Here is a 17299-nt window from a genome sequence, read left to right as displayed (position 1 = left end):
CCACAGAAAGCTGACAGGAGAGCCATTAGCAGCAGAAGAATGGAGGGACTGCTGGATCCGTTGCACCAAGGGATGGACCGGATATGGAGCTCCAAGGCTCTGAAGAGCACTGAGCGAATCAGAGCAGAGTACATACGATGAATGGCAGTGGCGGCGGGGATACTGAACGGCCTGATGGAGAGCAAAAAGCTCAGCTGTAAAGCTGGAACACTGGTCGAGGAGCCGGTATTTAAAGGTGCCAGCCCCGACGACAAAGGCACACCCGACACCATCGTCAGTTTTGGAGCCATCAGTGTAAATAAAGGTGCGACTGGCAAGTCGCGCACGAAGTTCGACAAACTGTGAGCAATACACTGCAGCCGGAGTACCCTCCTTCGGGAGCGGGCTGAGGTCGAGATAGATATGAACCGGAGCCTGGAGCCACGGTGGTGTCGAGCTCTCACCCTCTCTGAAGGTGGTAGAGAGGGCAAAATCCAATTGTCGAAGCAGGCGACGAATGCGACGGGCATTGACAACAGCCGGCACGCATACCGACAAAGCAGTACGTCGCGCCGGTAGGTCAATGGTAATTCGGCAGCTTCAGCATAAAGACTCTCGACGGGACTGGTGTAGAATGCTCTGGTCGCAAGACATAACCCCCAACGGTGGATGGAGTTGAAACGGCGTAAGAGGGATGGCCGAGTAGACGAGGCTCCCATAATCCAGCTTTGATCGGACTATGGACCGATACAAGTGAAGCAGGACAGTGTGATCCGCTCCACAAGATGAACCACTAAGAACTCTGAGGACATTAAGGGAACGTGTACAACGGGCAGCGAAATAAGAGACGTGCAGAGACCAACAAAGTTTCCTGTCCAGTGTGAGTCCTAGAAACTTAGTTGTTTCCACGAATGGGAGAACAACGGGACCAAGATGTAAGGATGGCGGAAGGAACGCTTTATTTCGCCAAAAGTTGATGCAAACCGTCTTCTCTTCAGAGGACCGGAAGCCATTTGCCACGCTCCGTGAGTATAGGCTGTCTAGACAACGCTGAAGCCAGCGCTCCAGGAGGCATGTTCTCTGGGCACTGCAGTAGATCGCGAAGTCATCGACAAAAAGAGAGCCTGAGACATTAGGTGGAATGCAATCCATAATTGGATGGATCGCTATGGCAAAAAGGGCTACGCTCAAGACGGAGCCCTGAGGCACTCCGTTCTCCTGGAGGAAGACGTCGGACAATACGGAACCCACACGTACCCTAAACTTGCGATCTGTTAAAAAGGAATCAATAAAAAGGGGCAGGCGACCGCGTAGACCCCACCTGTGCATAGTGCGGAGGATACCTCCTCTACAACAGGTATCATAAGCCTCCTCCAAATCGAAGAACACGGTGACCGTTTGGCACTTTCGCAAAAAGTTGTTCATGATGAATGTCGACAAGGTCACAAGGTGGTCAACAGCGGAGCGGCGTCGACGAAAGCCGCATTGAACATTGGTAAGTAGCCGTCGAGATCCAAGAATCCAAACTAACCGAGCGTTAACCGTGCGCTCCATCACCTTACAGACACAGCTTGTAAGAGAAATGGGGCGGTAACTAGAAGGAAGGTGTCTATCCCTCCCGGATTTGGGTATAGGAACAACGACGGCGTCACGCCAACACATGGGGACGTGACCTTCGGTCCAGACGCGATTGTAGGTACAAAGAAGGAAGCTTTTGCCTGCTGGAGAAAGGTGGGCCAGCATCTGAACGTGAATGGCATCTGGCCCCGGAGCAGAGGACCGGGACAGTGCAAGTGCACGTTCGAGTTCCCGCATAGTAAAGGGGGCATTATAATTTTCCAGATTCTGCGAGTGGAAGGAAGGTCGCCGAACCTCGTCTGCCTCTTTCCTGGTAAGGAAGGCAGGGTGGTAATAGGCAGAGCTTGAAACCTCCGCGAAAAAGCGGCCGAAGGCGTTTGAGACATCCATAGGATCAACAAGGACCTCATTACCTAAAATCAGGCCAGGTACCGAGGAGTGGGCCTTAATGCCCGACAGCCGGCACAGGCCACCCCAGACGACAGAAGAGGGAGTAAAACTGTTAAAGGAGCTAGTGAAAGAGGCCCAACAAGCTTTTTTGCTGTCTTTGATGACTCTACGGCATTGCACTCGGAGTCGTTTGTATCCAATACAATTCGCCAACGTAGGATGGCGGTGAAAGGTGCGTAAAGCACGTCGTCGAGCACGGATAGCGTCTCTACAAGCCTCATTCCACCAGGGGACGGAAACACGACGGGAAGAAGAGGTAGTACGAGGAATGGAACGTTCGGCAGCATTGATGATAACAGCCGTGAGGTATTCGACCTGACTGTCACAACCGAGAAAATCGTGGTCCGGAAAGGTCACCAGGGAGGAGCTTTCGGTATGTTCCAGTTCGAAGGACATGGGGATGGGGTGTGGTGCAGGAGACGAACGACACAGGGGAAGCGGTCACTCGAATAGGTGTCTGAAAGGACATACCACTCGAACCGACGGGCAAGAGTGGTAGTACAGATCGAGAGGTCCAAGTGGGAGTAGGTATAAGTAGAGTCCGAGAGGAAAGTCGGGGCGCCAGTATTGAGGCAGACAAGATTGAGATGGTTGAAGACATCCGCCAAGAGGGAGCCTCTCTGACAGGATGCAGGAGAGCCCCCAAAGGGGATGATGGGCATTGAAGTCGCCAAACAATAAAAACGGCGGAGGAAGCTGAACAATCAGGTGCATCATGTCAGCCCGACTAACTGCGGATGACGATGGAGTGTAGACGGTACAAACGGAAAAAGTAAAGGCAGAAAGAGTAATACGGACAGCTATTGCTTGGAGTGGGGTGGTCAATGGGATGGGATGGTAATAGACATCGTCCCAAACGAGCAACATGACCCCACCATGAGCTGGAATACCGTCCACAGGGGTGAGATCAGATCGCTCTGAGGTATAGTGGGTAAAAGCAATACGGTCAGTTGGGCGCAACTTGGTTTCCTGGAGACCAAGGACGAGCGGACAGTGCAGGCGGAGAAGCAGTTGTAATTCCTCCCGATTAGATCGAATACCTCTGATGTTCCGATGTAACAAAGCCATCGCTAGTCAGAAAAAAGGGGGAACGAAACGGGTGAAGAGCTGGTCGCCTTGACGACCGCGGAGGGCCAGGTTTCGAGGGAACAACGCTACAACCGGCGGGAGGCGGATCCTGTTCCATCAAGTCGTCGCCAGCTGCGACCGCTTTCCCTGGTTGTGTAGGAGGGGCAGCATCATTCGCCGACGAGAGGCCAGCTGAGCGCCTCCCCGGAACGTTTCCCCGATGGACGCCTGAGAAGAGGATCGCTTCGCAGGCGGCGGAGGGGGAGGAGGAGAAAGGGTGCCCCCTGGGGCAGAGGGGGCAGGGACCACGAGGGAGGAGGATTTGGAAGGGAGGGAGGCGGAGGCATAGACCCCGGATGGGGTGAGGAGGTGGAGGAGGGACAGGATAGGGGGGAGGATACTGTGGAAGGAGTGGACACGACTGAGGCAAACAAAGTTGTCAACGTCACGGGATGGAGGTGGTCATACTTCTTCCTGGCCTCAGAGTAAGAGAGGTGATCCAAAGTTTTTAATTCTTGAACCTTCTTCTCCATCTGAAACGCGGGGCAGTCCAAAGATCTAGGCGAGTGGATGACAGGATAATTGACGCACAGAGGTGGTGGGGTGCATGTACATTCCTCACGAAGAGGACGTCCACAATCGCCACAAAGGGGCTCAGCCTCACACCGTGACGACATGTGCCCAAAGCGCAAACACCGAAAACAGCACATAGGAGGCGGGATGTAAGGTCGCACGTCGCACCGGTAGCACATCACCTTTACCTTCTCCGGGAGAACGTCCCCCTCAAGGGCAAGGATGAAGGCCCCGGTGTCGATGCGATGACCTTTGGGGCCGCGCTGGAATCGCCGGACGAAATGCACGCCTCGGCGCTCCAGGTTGGCCCTGAGCTCCTCATCAGATTGCAGCAGGAGGTCCCGATGAAAAATAACCCCCTGAGTCCTATTCAGTGCCAGATGCGGGACAATGGACACTGGGATGTCCCCTAGTCGGTCGCACGCCTGGAGCGCTGCCGACTGAGTGGCGGAGGTGGTCTTTATAAGAACAGCCCCCAAACGCGTTTTACTGAGAGCCTTGATTTCCCCGAAGATGTCCTCGATGTGCTGGACAAATAACATGGGCTTGGAGGTGGCGAACGTCACCCCATCGGTCCGAGAACAGACTAAATAACGGGGGAAGTACTTCGCCCCTAGCTGGTGGGCCTGTCCTTCCTCCCAGGGAATGGCCAAGGGGGAAAGGGCAGGAGAACCAGAACCAGAGACAGTACCTTTCTTTTTAAAGGACTCGGCCGCAGAGCGACCCGATACATGTTGATGTTTCATCTGCGAAACGTCTGCCCCGATACCACCCACTCCGACCAGGGGCTCTCCCCACGGGCACCACCCAGCCTCAGCAAGGGCCACCTGGCAGGATGACCGTTGGCGGGAGTCCTACTCCTTGGCCGACGTGGGGAGGGTGCAGCTCAGGTATCGGCAGTACGATCCCTGTATTGTCAGGGGGCTACAACCTAGAGGGTACATGACGACCCCACCACAACGGGCTGGCTACCGTGCTGGATTTCGGGTGGCATGGAAAGTCCATCATGATCGTAGGTGCAGATGGGGACGCACTATGGGCGTAACTTGTGCAACCCATCAGGCGTTTAGGTCCAATTTGAGGATAGTGGGTGTGGTTACAACGCCGTTACAATGCTGAGTGCCAAGGTCTTAGTGCACTGAGGACCTGTGAGACACCACCTAAGGCGTCCTTCCTCAAAAGGCTCGTACTTCTGTAGAATTTTGAAAAATTGAGGTCAAACCCCAAGGGGGACCATCACATGAAAGGCCGAAACGGTTGAAACTCCTTTTAGTCGCCTCTTACAAAAGGCAGGAATACCTCAGGCCTATTCTTACGCCGGACCAGCAGGGGGGGGGGGAGAGAGAGAGAGAGAGAGAGAGAGAGAGAGAGAGAGAGAGAGAGAGAGAGAGAGAGAGAGAGAGAGAGAGACGGAGCATATCAGCGGGGCCTCTGCTGGTCAGAGCACACTGCACGCCACACAACACAGCCAGCGCCGGCCTCTGCCCTGCTTCTACCTTGGCTGCCTGCATTGAGCAGTGCCCCATTGGATTTTGTGTTTCACACATGCCGTGCCATCTCTGTGCTTCCTCTGCCGCGTGCAGTGTCTGGCGCAGCTTAACTTAGCATCGCACTCCGTCGGTGATCGTTTCAGTCGCACGTCCTGCCCTCTGGGCAGTTGATGCGAGCAACAGTACAGAGAGCCTCCTAGCAGAGAACATAAGAACTACTTGCAACAACCTGCTCGCAAGAGAACGGACGATTTGTCTCTGAGCGAGTGACTGGTGGCCGTTCACCGCTCCCCCCACCCTCGGAACTCGCCTGCTCAACGCTCACCCCTCGGGTTCTCGACTCTAGCCAGAGTGTTGAGCAAAGCAACTCAGGTGTCACTCTGGTCTCTGCGGTCTTAGCTCACGCAGTAATACAGCTCGCGGCTCGACCTGCTTGACTCAGCGCCTCTGCATCAGAGTTCGTCTCTACTGGATATTGTTCTTCGTAGTAATACCGCTGTGTATATTACAATATTGTTTTTATTTTATTTTTATTTGTTTAAACTGATCAGATTAGGTTCCTGATGACTCCTCTTACTATAGGATTTTTATTATGGACACTCGAGTTTACGTTTTAATTACGAGCGAACCGATAAATGTATCGCAAAATGAGATACACCAATATTTTCCTTGTTTTATTCTGCGTAAGGCTATATGCAGCACTTTAGTCTTACAGTCAAATTTATATTTTTTTTCTTATTCTGGTACGGATTTTGCGATTTTAGGCATCTTCGGAAGGAAACGTTCACTTTAAAAATATATGGCTTGCGATGTATTTGTACGAGGTTAATGAATACATTATAGCCAAATATATTGTTAATGTAAATCTCAAGTTACAACATTTTCCAATCACCCAAAAAGCCACGATAGTGCAAAATAAATCAATAATCAAAAACTTTGTAATATCGTGGAAATTTCAATAAACAATACAAAATTCTTACTCATTATCTGTGTTACTTCAAAATAGGATCAAATAAGATCAAAATACAGGTATAGTACTGGAATAAACCAAGTTTAAAGGGCAATGTGCCTTCCATTTATTTTCTATTGTGAATGAGTGGTGAGTCATGAAAAAGAGCTAGTTCATTTCAGGGAGTGAACAGTCTTGATCCAATCGCTGAAAAGAACAGTTTTGCCCATCTCTACATCACAGAGCAACTGCTACCGAACAGATGTCTATTGCCGACATGTTTTATGTGGTAAGAGTGCACTTGGGTCACACAGCTGGGACTTACACATATCACTCACATACAACAAGTGTGTTCTCACCAATAGTTTGGATAGTTTGCTACGCTACTGTATGATCTCTAAAGTCATCAAGAGGCTGTCGTATGACTGAGGGGTTCCGATTTCTGGCAATTTCTGTCCACTGAACCCTGGAGAGATGTTACAGTGGAGAAAGAGAGCAAAGATGGTGGAGAGGGATGTTTTGTTTTGTTTTAGGGGACAAAAACAACTGGGGTCACAAGTGCCCAAGTCAAAACTATAGAACATGAGGACAGCAAGGAGTTAAAAAATGACGACACATCAATCCCAAGTGATTTAAGATAAGACAGCTAAAAACAGGGATTTGGAGAAAGGGCTGAAATACTACATACAGAAACAGAGGTTGAGAACTAAAAATTAAATGACATTCGCCATATTGCTACGGCAGATAAAAAGTAAAATGCGGCCTACATCCCCATGGGTCGTATGTTAAAACTGCCAATAACTCCGACAGCAAACCCAAGCAGGAACGTAAATTATTAAGAAATGGGCATTCTGTCTGGAAATGGCAGGCAGTTAAAACTTGGGAGGGGGAGTGCCACTTAAATGATGATGGTTAAAAAGGCAGTTCCCAATAAGCAACCTACTTAAAATTACCTCCTCCCAGTAAGAGGGCGTAGAAGAGGTCGCCCAAGTTGCTATGAGAGGTTTAATAATCTGGAGCTTATTCCCATGAAAGGAGGACCAATGGCGATACCAAAGTAACACCACCTGCTGACAGACGGCAGAACAGAGATCATCGGAGGGAATAAATGATTTAGTGGGCTGAGGTACAAGGACTGCAGCCTCGGCAGCAGCCTCGTTTCCTGGCAGACCGACCTCACAAGGAACCCACATAAACATCACAGTGGCTCCATAAAGAGTGAGGAAGTGACAGTTTTCCTGGACCCATTGCACTAAGGGATATGCGGTGGACAGCGCACAGGGACTTTGAAGGATGCTGAGAGTGTCGGAGCAGAGGACACGCCTGAAAAGCCTGTGCCCATGCACTACATGGCCTGATACAGGGCAAAGAGCTCGGCTGTAAATACTGAGCAATGTGCCAGAAGCAGATATCTAAAAACGTCGGCACAAATGACGAAGGCACGCCCGACACCACAGACAATTTGAAAGCCGTCAGTGTACAAAAAGGTACTATCGCAAAGTTCCATACGAAGGTCGTGAAATTGAAGGCGATAGAGCGAGGCTAGAGTGATGTCTTTAGGATGTGAATGGAGGCCAAGGAGAACACGGGTCACTGCACGAAGCCAAGTTTGTGAAGGGTTCACACCAACTGTGAAAGTTGCAGGTAGTGTGACATTGAGCCACCAGAACAAGTGCTGAAAGCAGACTCCAGGAGGTAACAGAGAAGAGGGATGCGCCCTATGGAGAGGTATGTGATTTATTTATCCCACAGACAGTACTTTTGCTGTTTCCATTGGCACAACATGCTGTTCAAATAAGTAAGAGTTCAAGAATAAGCCTCCTGCGCCTTATGGGAAAAACAATGCTTCCTTTTTATTAAACCTACATACAAAGTTATTGGATTCCTTAATCTGCATTGAAAAAACTTACATAAAGGCAGTTTTTAGTCGTTCTGGCAAGAGTGCAGTATCACTTCATTGCTTCCATGTGTGTCCTACTGGATTTTTTGACACTGAGCATGCTGTGCATGTCTCCTCTTCAGATAGTCATGCCTGTACACAGTACACTTATGCAAGGCTCTTATCAGGGAGGTCACATGTTGCTTCTTCCCACAACGAATTTTTTTATGGAAATAATTATTGAAATAAAGACTGCTTCATACAAAATACTTTCAAAGTTAACTAAAAAGTATACAGTAATTTCTCCTAGCCACATAGATAGTCCTGCATCTTGTGCTTATGAATTTTTCATAGGTATGACAATACCTGCAAAATTTAAAATAAAAATATGGAGTTCATGCGACACATTTGACGCACACATAGTTCACCTAAGTCACTAAAAATTTTTCTGCATCGCACGTGATATGAACTGTTGAGATCTTTCTCAATGACAGCTTCTCATGACCAGGCGCAGTTCTAACTCTAGGTAACATGGTCTTCTACATGTGAAATTTTTCAGTCAGTTTCAAGCATTTTGATGAGATTACAATAGAGACATGGTAAAAAGAGCTTACAGACAAGAAAGCGACCTAACACAAACACGTCAATATGTGAAGAGACATTCCTTTTGACAACAAAGAAAAAACTTCCACACTGGTTTGCTATGGTGATGGTACTTTTACTATACCACCTCATGGAGAAAAATGGTGTCAAATTCTAAATTTTACGAGTGACATTTATTCCAAAGTTTACTATGGAAAATGAAAAAGGTCAAATCTCGCACATCAGAACTATAAAAAGAAGCAGTAACATCCTACTTACTGTACACAAGAGCAGGTACCTGGGAAAAACAAATCGGCAGTAACAGATTATACACAGGGAGAGAAAATTCGTTTCCCCAATACTATGTTTTTTACCGTGTTTCTATAATTACTGTGAGTGCAGAAAACACATGGAAATTCAAAAGCACAAAAACAACTTAACAGCAATGAAGAATCAAAATTAGAAAAGTCAGTGGTAAGTCAAGCAAAGAGCACCAAATCTTCACCACTACAACAAGCTTGGTAGCAAACGTCAGTGCATTTTGGCCCTAAGTAGTCTGATGACTTTGTGAATTGACTTTTAAACAGATCAGCTTGCTGGTATAAAGTCAAAGCTGTTACCAAAGTCTTTATGGCCCCTGATCATATCTCCAGCTGCTGTTGCTGCATCTGGAGGGCACTCAACATGTGATGATCAGCACCCGTACACTGAAACTGAAGCGAATTGAGCTGCAGCACAAGAAATGAGGATAGTTTGAAACAACATAAGACTACATATGCCCCTTGTATTCCTTTTTACATTAACACACCCAATTCCTCTGAACGGTACAGAAGACAAAACACAAAATTGTGAAACACGTCACATTCAGCTCATTATCACCCAAAATTGAGGCCAGATATGTTTTTTAACCACACTGAACCCTCTTATTATATAAAATGCAGTCAGCTAAAATGTAGTGAGCCATAATCAGCACACCACATGCATCACGAACATGCAGTTCTTCATGACTGAGAAGGAAACTACGGGTCAGGGAGGGTTGTGACATTTGAAGTCGCATTACACAGCATCACCTCTAACTTGTCAGAAAGAGGTACACTGTAGCCTCAGTCCCCTTTACTGAATGTCTCCAGCAGAAAAACATGCTACATCCTAATGCAAAACAAAAACAACGACCACCTTGCGAAAGCCCGCATTGTACGATAATGTGATAACACTCGGGAAAAGACTCCCTTCCAAAGGAATCACCGAACAGAAATCCGTAAATTGTGGACCTGCGAACAACAAAAAAGTAGAAATATACACATATTCTGCAAAGAAATGTTGCAAGCGGTACACATCCTCACCCCTGGGCTTGCTCGTGGGTGTCGTAGGTGACGTGCACGGAGAATGTCGTACCATCCCTCGAAGTGCCCACCTTCTCCAGCTGCTGGACGTTTCCAAAAGGCACGAGCAGAGGCTCCACGTCCTCGAGGCACAGGTGGCCGGGCAGGTTGCTCACCACTACCTTACCAACACTGCAACACACACAAGTAACCAATTAGCAATATCCCGAAAGGTCCTATGAGAAATTTGATGTGTGCTGCAAAATGGATGTAGCTCCCTTTATACAGCTTTTATTAAACAAATACTGCCTTTCTCACTTCCACTGAACTCAACTGATACTAATGGAGCCTCACACAGGGTGACTAACTATATGAAAAACATGTAAATTGGTTACAAACATTTAGATGTCACTACAGATATTAATACTTATGTTACGACACACTCAATATGCCAGTCATCATTGGCAACGATGTGGCACAGACGAATAGTGACATTCTGCATGACCTGCTGAAGTGTCTCAATATTGATGCACTCTACGACCTCAAGAGTGGTTGTTTTCAACTTGCCAATGGTTATTGCTGTACACCTTGTCTTTAACGTAGCCCCACAAAAAGGAGTCTTGTTTACATAGCCGGAGAATATGGTTGCCAATCGAGGCCCTTGCCAGTGGCCTCTGGGTACCCCAGAGTCAGAATGCAGTTTCCAAAGTTCTCCTCCAGGAAATCAAACACTCTCCTGCTTTGATGGGGTTGAGCTCTGTCGTTCATGAACCGCATCTTGTAGAAATTAGGGTCAATTTGGATAATCATCTTCCAAAACCTTCATGTGCCGTTTGGTAGTGTCCGTGTTATCAAGGACTATATCACACCGATTATTCCGCGGCTGGACATTGCACACCACATAGTCACCCGTTTAGGGCGAAGAGACTTCATAATCACGAAATACAGATTCTCAGTCCCCCTAATGCACCAATTTTGCTTACTGACAAACCTGTCCAGGTGAAAGTGGGCTTCAGCATTAAACCAAAAAATACTCATTTCCATCATGCCCCACAGCCAGCAGCGCAGTTTCAACATCCTAACACAAACTGTTCCCAATTTTATTAAAAGAATTTTGTATGCACAGTTTTCCGCAATCCTGCATATAAAGGTTTTTACTTGTGAATACAACCACAAATTTCATTTATCTCCAATTATGCTGTTGTAAATTCTGTCTTAACTATTCATCAATTCCTCATGATTCGTCTACAGCCATGAGGTTTAAAAATTTTCTGCATCCTCTCAACAGGAATGCAGTTGGTGTTTGCACCATTTTTGATACAAAATAATATCTTCCACACTAACAGGAATCCTTGTGTAGCCAGAACCAGAATTAGAGTGTCTTTCTCGATCAATATTCTTTCAACAATTATAGTATTATTTTTCTTAGAACAGAAACAGTAGACATTAAAAACATTCCATCTACATAATATTTTTTGGTACAAGCTACGTTAGTAGTCAGATACGACAAAGAGGTAACTCCGCAAGTTCTTGTGGGATGGAGAAATCATTTTCATAACAATTGTTTTGTTGATTAATGGATACTCCATCCCTCCCCCCTCTCACTGTCTGTTTTTCCTACACTGATAAAGGAGTTTGATAACTTAATAATACGCAAAAGTCAACTTACAGATGTGCCAGTCTGTCATTCAATGCCCCTCTATTTGGTGAACAACAATCTATATTACAAAATGGCTAAAATGATGCAAATTCCCAGTTTCAAGCTTTCTCTCAAACAGTTATCAAGAACAAATAAAATTTTTTCAATACATCATATAATAGCTGATGAAATTTCGTAAAGTACTGTCAATTTACTAATTAAGCGCGCGCGCACACACACACTACTTACCCATAATACATTCATCCAATAACTGACAATAAGGATACTGAGTGGCATCAAACGAACATTTACATATAAATTTCAAACCTTTCTGAAACAATTTCTGACTAACACCCCCACAAATCATGGAAAGAGAAAAGTTTACCAACTACTACATCTTGCTATTGGTGCAGTAAAACTTCAGCATCAAGCATTACATCAGTTAGTACCAATCCTATTTGCAATGCAGTTTACCAGTGCCCACATATATCACTTAATGCATCTGCTATTACTCTATCCTGGAGTTTCCATTGCCTGATATGTTTACAACTAATACTGTGGTTGTTAATTTTAGAGTTCATCTGAGTTAACCCTTCTCACTGACCAAGATGGCGCATACTTAATGGCACAAGATTGTAAGAATACCTATCTACCTTAAGAGGGTTCTCCAAGATGTTCACTCAATTTTTTACAATATTCATAATGCACACTAAAGAATATTCAGATGTACTGCAGGCAAACACAATGAAAACAATCTAGTGACTGCCCATTAATCTGTAAATTACTTTTGCACATTTGGAATTGCATATATTTGGCTTTAAACGATTAAGAGAAATATGAGAATATGCTCGCGGGCCAAACTGACAAGAAAGGGGAGTACATAGATTTTGGGGCAGAAAACTCAAGAATATAGATGGGGCTAAACTGTAATACATTGCTGAAAACAAATTGCATACCAAACCGTCTACCTTCAACTGACTCTCTGAACAAATTAAGTACATAAAATACAACAACTACCCTATCCCAGAATTGGGCTCATTCTTTACCAAGCTGCACAAATGTCCCAAAGAATTCGACACTCTCGACTGATCTGGGCTTTGCTATATCTCAGTTATGTTTTGACCAATGACACCACTGCTGGCACGAATTTTTGAAACGGAGGTTGTGGTGACTGATGTAGCATGTCATCTCAATAAGGCTTGAAGATAAAGAGTTTGGTTTAGAGCCAGAGAAGCCAATAAATGTGTCAATATTTTTTTTTTAATTTTGTGTATTTTGTGATACAAGACCAAAGTGCGCTGCTTTTGTCTCATTTGCCAATATTGGAAATCCATTGATGTCAATTGTTGCCAATTAGATGGTAGTATACATCAGCTAATGAGAACCACAAATCTAAGATACAAATTAATTTCACTTCTTTTCGACACAAGTGGGAAAAGAAACTAAGTGTGCCGACACACTGATCTGTAGCATACCCGAGGACTAGCTTAGGGCGGAATGTGATAATTTTGCCGAGACTTGGTGAAGCCAACTAATCTTAACACGAAAATTCAATTGCCATGATACATTTGTGTCCAGCTTAGCCCAAGATATATGTTCATCATAGCAATAACATACTTATATGTATCATGCCCGTGGCTCACAATTCAGTGATTAGGCTCACTGCCTTGTTCATGGGGTCCTGGGTTAAATTCACAGCTGGCTTGGGGATTTCTTCACTTGTGATTAGGCGTCTGTTTTGATCTAAACATTTCATCTCATCTTCATCAAAGCACGTCTCCCAAATGGCATCAAATAGGAAGACTTGCACTAGGCACATGAACAATCCCAGGCAGGGTCATCCAGCCAACAAACTCATTTTTGGTATGTCTTACCAATTTTGCTGAAAATTAAAACAACATGGTAAAATTTTGAACCAACAGAACTTTATTTACAAAACTGCATTCTGGGTGACTGCCAACACCTGACTCGCAGTTTGTCGTAATCAGTTCCTGTCATTTTATCGTAAGGGTTGTTCACAACATTGGCACGTGATCCAATGGTCACGAGACACCAATTAAATGCACTTTGACTGTTGACACACCTGTTTCTATAATATTGGTATTTCATTTTAAAGTAATTTCAATACATTAGAAGCTGTAAATAACACGAACATCCTCACAAAAAAAACCTTTATTCCTCCGTGAGCCTCGATACTAGATGATTAAAATATGTGTGGCTGGACAATATTATACATACTTTAGTCTTTTAGTGCCACTAATGGATTCGATGGAAGTGTCATCGGACTAACCCGAAGGGCTACAAAGCATTCTCACAATTTCCATTAGGCCTAAATTACAATAACCATTTCGATGTGCATATTTGCGCACAATGGTTCTCCTCTATACTACAGCTTCTTCAAGACAAAGGGTGACGAATTGAGAAGGCTCTTTTTTTTTTTTAATCGAAATTTTCACTAGCAACACAAATACTAATTCTCAGTTTTATAATTAATTCTTTTTAGCATTAAAGACTTACAATTCTTAATACTTGTTTCTATAGTTGTGTCCCTTCATAACAGCTACATGAAGTCCGAACTTTTAAAAATGAGAGTGTTTCTTAAAGTGAATTTCACAGTGACCTAGGAAAATTATTGATTACGTTAAAATTTGATTTCGGTACCACATTAGCTAACCAAACATATCATAATTGACTTTAATTGTTAAAGGTCCTCAAGTGCTTATTTCCTTAGAAATCCACAACAAATGACACACAAAATGAAAGTTATCACACATAAATCTACTGTCCCAAGATGTAAACAATGTCAGTACTGTAAACGTAATAAATCTTTGCCCTAGGGATAAACAGAGTATGGACATCCGAGTTGGTATATCTTAACCTATACAAATTATAAAAGCTACTTCCTTCCTGCACTTGTGAACTTTCATAGTTCTGTTATACCTTCAAGGGCAGATTCCACACAGTGTGAGAGGCAAATGCAAAACTTGGCAAAATATTCGCAAGAACAGAATTGAAAGAACAATGTTTAAAAAATTTATAAAGCACCTTGAAAAAACAAGACAGAGCAAAAATTGTGCCAAGGAATAACTGAGGCTATGTAGCAACCTTAACATGGGTGCAAGCACCACCATTTTTGGGAGCATTACAGGAAACATGTGGGTAAAAGTATATTACAAAAGAATTAAGGGCAGGAGCCAATTTTAATACAGTGGTCAATAATGTTATAATCTATGTAGAAACCAAAATAACTACAAAGACAATGTACAGAGGCTTCACAAAGAGACTGGCTTGTATCTAGTTATTAGCTTACACAAGAAACAGAACCACACGTTGCTGGAAAGTGCCAACCTCACAACACTTTAGTGCACACAATGTTCTGGGTTGATCTTTTGGGCAGAGTGGGTAAACATGAGTAAAGGCATACAGACAATTTTAAAGCTAAGGCAACCACAGCTGAAGTAATTATACATGATCGATCAACCATTCATGCAGAGTAATGCAGGTGTTTACATGCAGGTGATAAAACTTAAATATAAAACTGAATGAGAAGTCCAATATTCCACAATAGGTGTATTTATTTAAGTCAATTAGAGACACTCACACCTGGTTTCGCAACTTTTAACTTACATCTTCTGGTGTATATGTCTGTACAGAAATTTTATAAATTAATACCTTAATAATGGGGAAAGAAAGTTATCCACAATATTTTCAAAGTGCTGATTGAATAGATGTAAATAAGGAAGAAATTATTATGCATCTGTGGATCACATATGCACAACCAAGAACAGACCTATTCATTTATAATAAATAAGGTTCATAATTTCATACCGAAAGATGGTTACTTACAATGCTGTCATAAGGTATAGGGAGCAATCACAGAATGCTACAGAGTAACAACTAGCATGGCTGCAAAGTTCTCAGCCTTCAACTGGTAAAAACCATCATCAATTATATCCAGTCTATAAACACAAAAGAATGGAATTAGGAATCTGAAAGTGACTAAAATAGAAGAGAGATTGGGGCTGTCCCATTTAACATGAAACAAATGACACAAACAGGACTGGTGTGTGTTAATATGTTGATGAACTGTCATCACTTGACTGATTAAAATATGTTCCAATGGGCCCATGTCAATTAACAGACAATGTCCCTGGTAAGTGTTATCCGGGAAAATATTGGGTCCAGGAGTGACTGGAGAATAAAAATAAACTCAGTTAATGATGAAAACTAATAAAATTGATGTGTAAAAACACACTGAATAAAATTATTGTTAATGTTTTGCACCCACCACTTATTGAAAGGAAGAAGATTATGCTGTCGGTTGAACTTGCCAGAAGCTGACATGCTTACATTTGTTACACCAGCCTAATTCAAGAATCTTTTCTTAAGTTACTGCACAGAAATTAACACACACTTAAAAATAATTATGACTTTAGTCGAGCAATGTGTACAACTACTTTCAAAATATTAATTTATAAAAATTTCTGTATACCCACCAGAAGATGCAAGTTAAAAGCTGTGGAACTGGTTGTGAGAGTTTTTAATCCAATAAATACAGCTATTGCAGACAACTGGTCTTTTCCATTCAGTTTTATATATTAATATAATTATAACCTTTGTGTAAACCTCTGCATGTTATAGCGTATGAATGATGTGCCAGTTTGTAAACGGCATACATCAGCTATACCTCAATACCGCAGGCGTGAGGCTATCTAGGCTGTGTGAGAGGTAGAGATCAGAGAAAACATTCACCAAAGACTTGTTTGTTACAAAATTTAGGTTTATGTTTACCCTGGAATTTTAACTTTTGTAACAAAAAATGCATTTAATATGGTGAGAACGCTACGCTACAAATCAATCTGTTACCACGATCTTTACCCCATGTTCACATTTATTGGTTGCTTCAACTCACAACCAAGCAATCGCCTTGCAAATCTATCTGAGACTTCCACCTACGGTGTAAGTCAGATCAGTACATGGTGGGCTGGGGAGTCCAGTATTACACTGTAGCCTACCTGCTGTGCAGAGCTACTCAACATACAAGTCGCACATATTTGGCAATTTGTGGTTGATGGCCTCAAAGTCAGCTCTGAAGTTACTGTACAGAACTCAAAATAATTATGATGTAAGTCAAGTGATAAGCAAAACTGCAACCAACAGACCATACAAGCATATTTTATTGATCATTCTTTATCCCTACAAACAACACTAGATTTTGTAATCTCCAATAAATCACTCCACCTTAGAATCCAATCAAAATGACTTAACAAGGTAGTGCACAGTTAAGCATTCACAGACATAAGAAATCAAAGACTCCATGTTCAAAAGACTTTGCAGTAATTTTTTGATACTGCAGCACTGCAAGATTTTGGCAACAGCTCAATATGAAATGGATAACTTACTGAAACTGGTTGTCTAGCATTGTACACAGCAACAAAAATTGCCCAACAGAATTTTAGTGAAACACTACATACTAACTACAGCAGTACACAGAAGCAAGTATTTTTATGGCACCTACATCTTTTTATTGTCATGCCTCATGTAAACGGAGACTGACTGTCTCCCACAACACAGCGTAAAATTTGCCTTTTTTCCCCAAAAAATACTAGAAGTGTGTCTCATCTCACCACCATAATAGCACATACAAAGCAAGAGAACACTTCCATAAATCAACCTACCACATTTAAAACACACACACACACACACACACACACACACACACACACACACACACCCTGGTTGAATGCTATTAGGAGTGTACTGTGATACAAATTTAGCAGCATTCAAGAA

The 17299-nt window shown here is 43.7% G+C and overlaps 1 protein-coding gene across 1 annotated transcript in view; it reads right to left on the bottom strand.

The window, feature by feature from the left end:
- LOC124553767 (insulin-like growth factor 2 mRNA-binding protein 1) overlaps positions 1-17299 on the bottom strand; it is an 885110-nt gene that overhangs the window by 70204 nt on the left and 797607 nt on the right. Inside the window, 1 exon segment of the mRNA XM_047127703.1 lies at positions 9892-10062. Within this exon segment, the coding sequence (XP_046983659.1) occupies positions 9892-10062 (171 nt within the window).

Source organism: Schistocerca americana, chromosome 11, assembly GCF_021461395.2.
Source record: "Schistocerca americana isolate TAMUIC-IGC-003095 chromosome 11, iqSchAmer2.1, whole genome shotgun sequence".
Taxonomy (NCBI): domain Eukaryota; kingdom Metazoa; phylum Arthropoda; class Insecta; order Orthoptera; family Acrididae; genus Schistocerca; species Schistocerca americana.
This window is presented reverse-complemented; position numbering and strand designations above follow the sequence as displayed.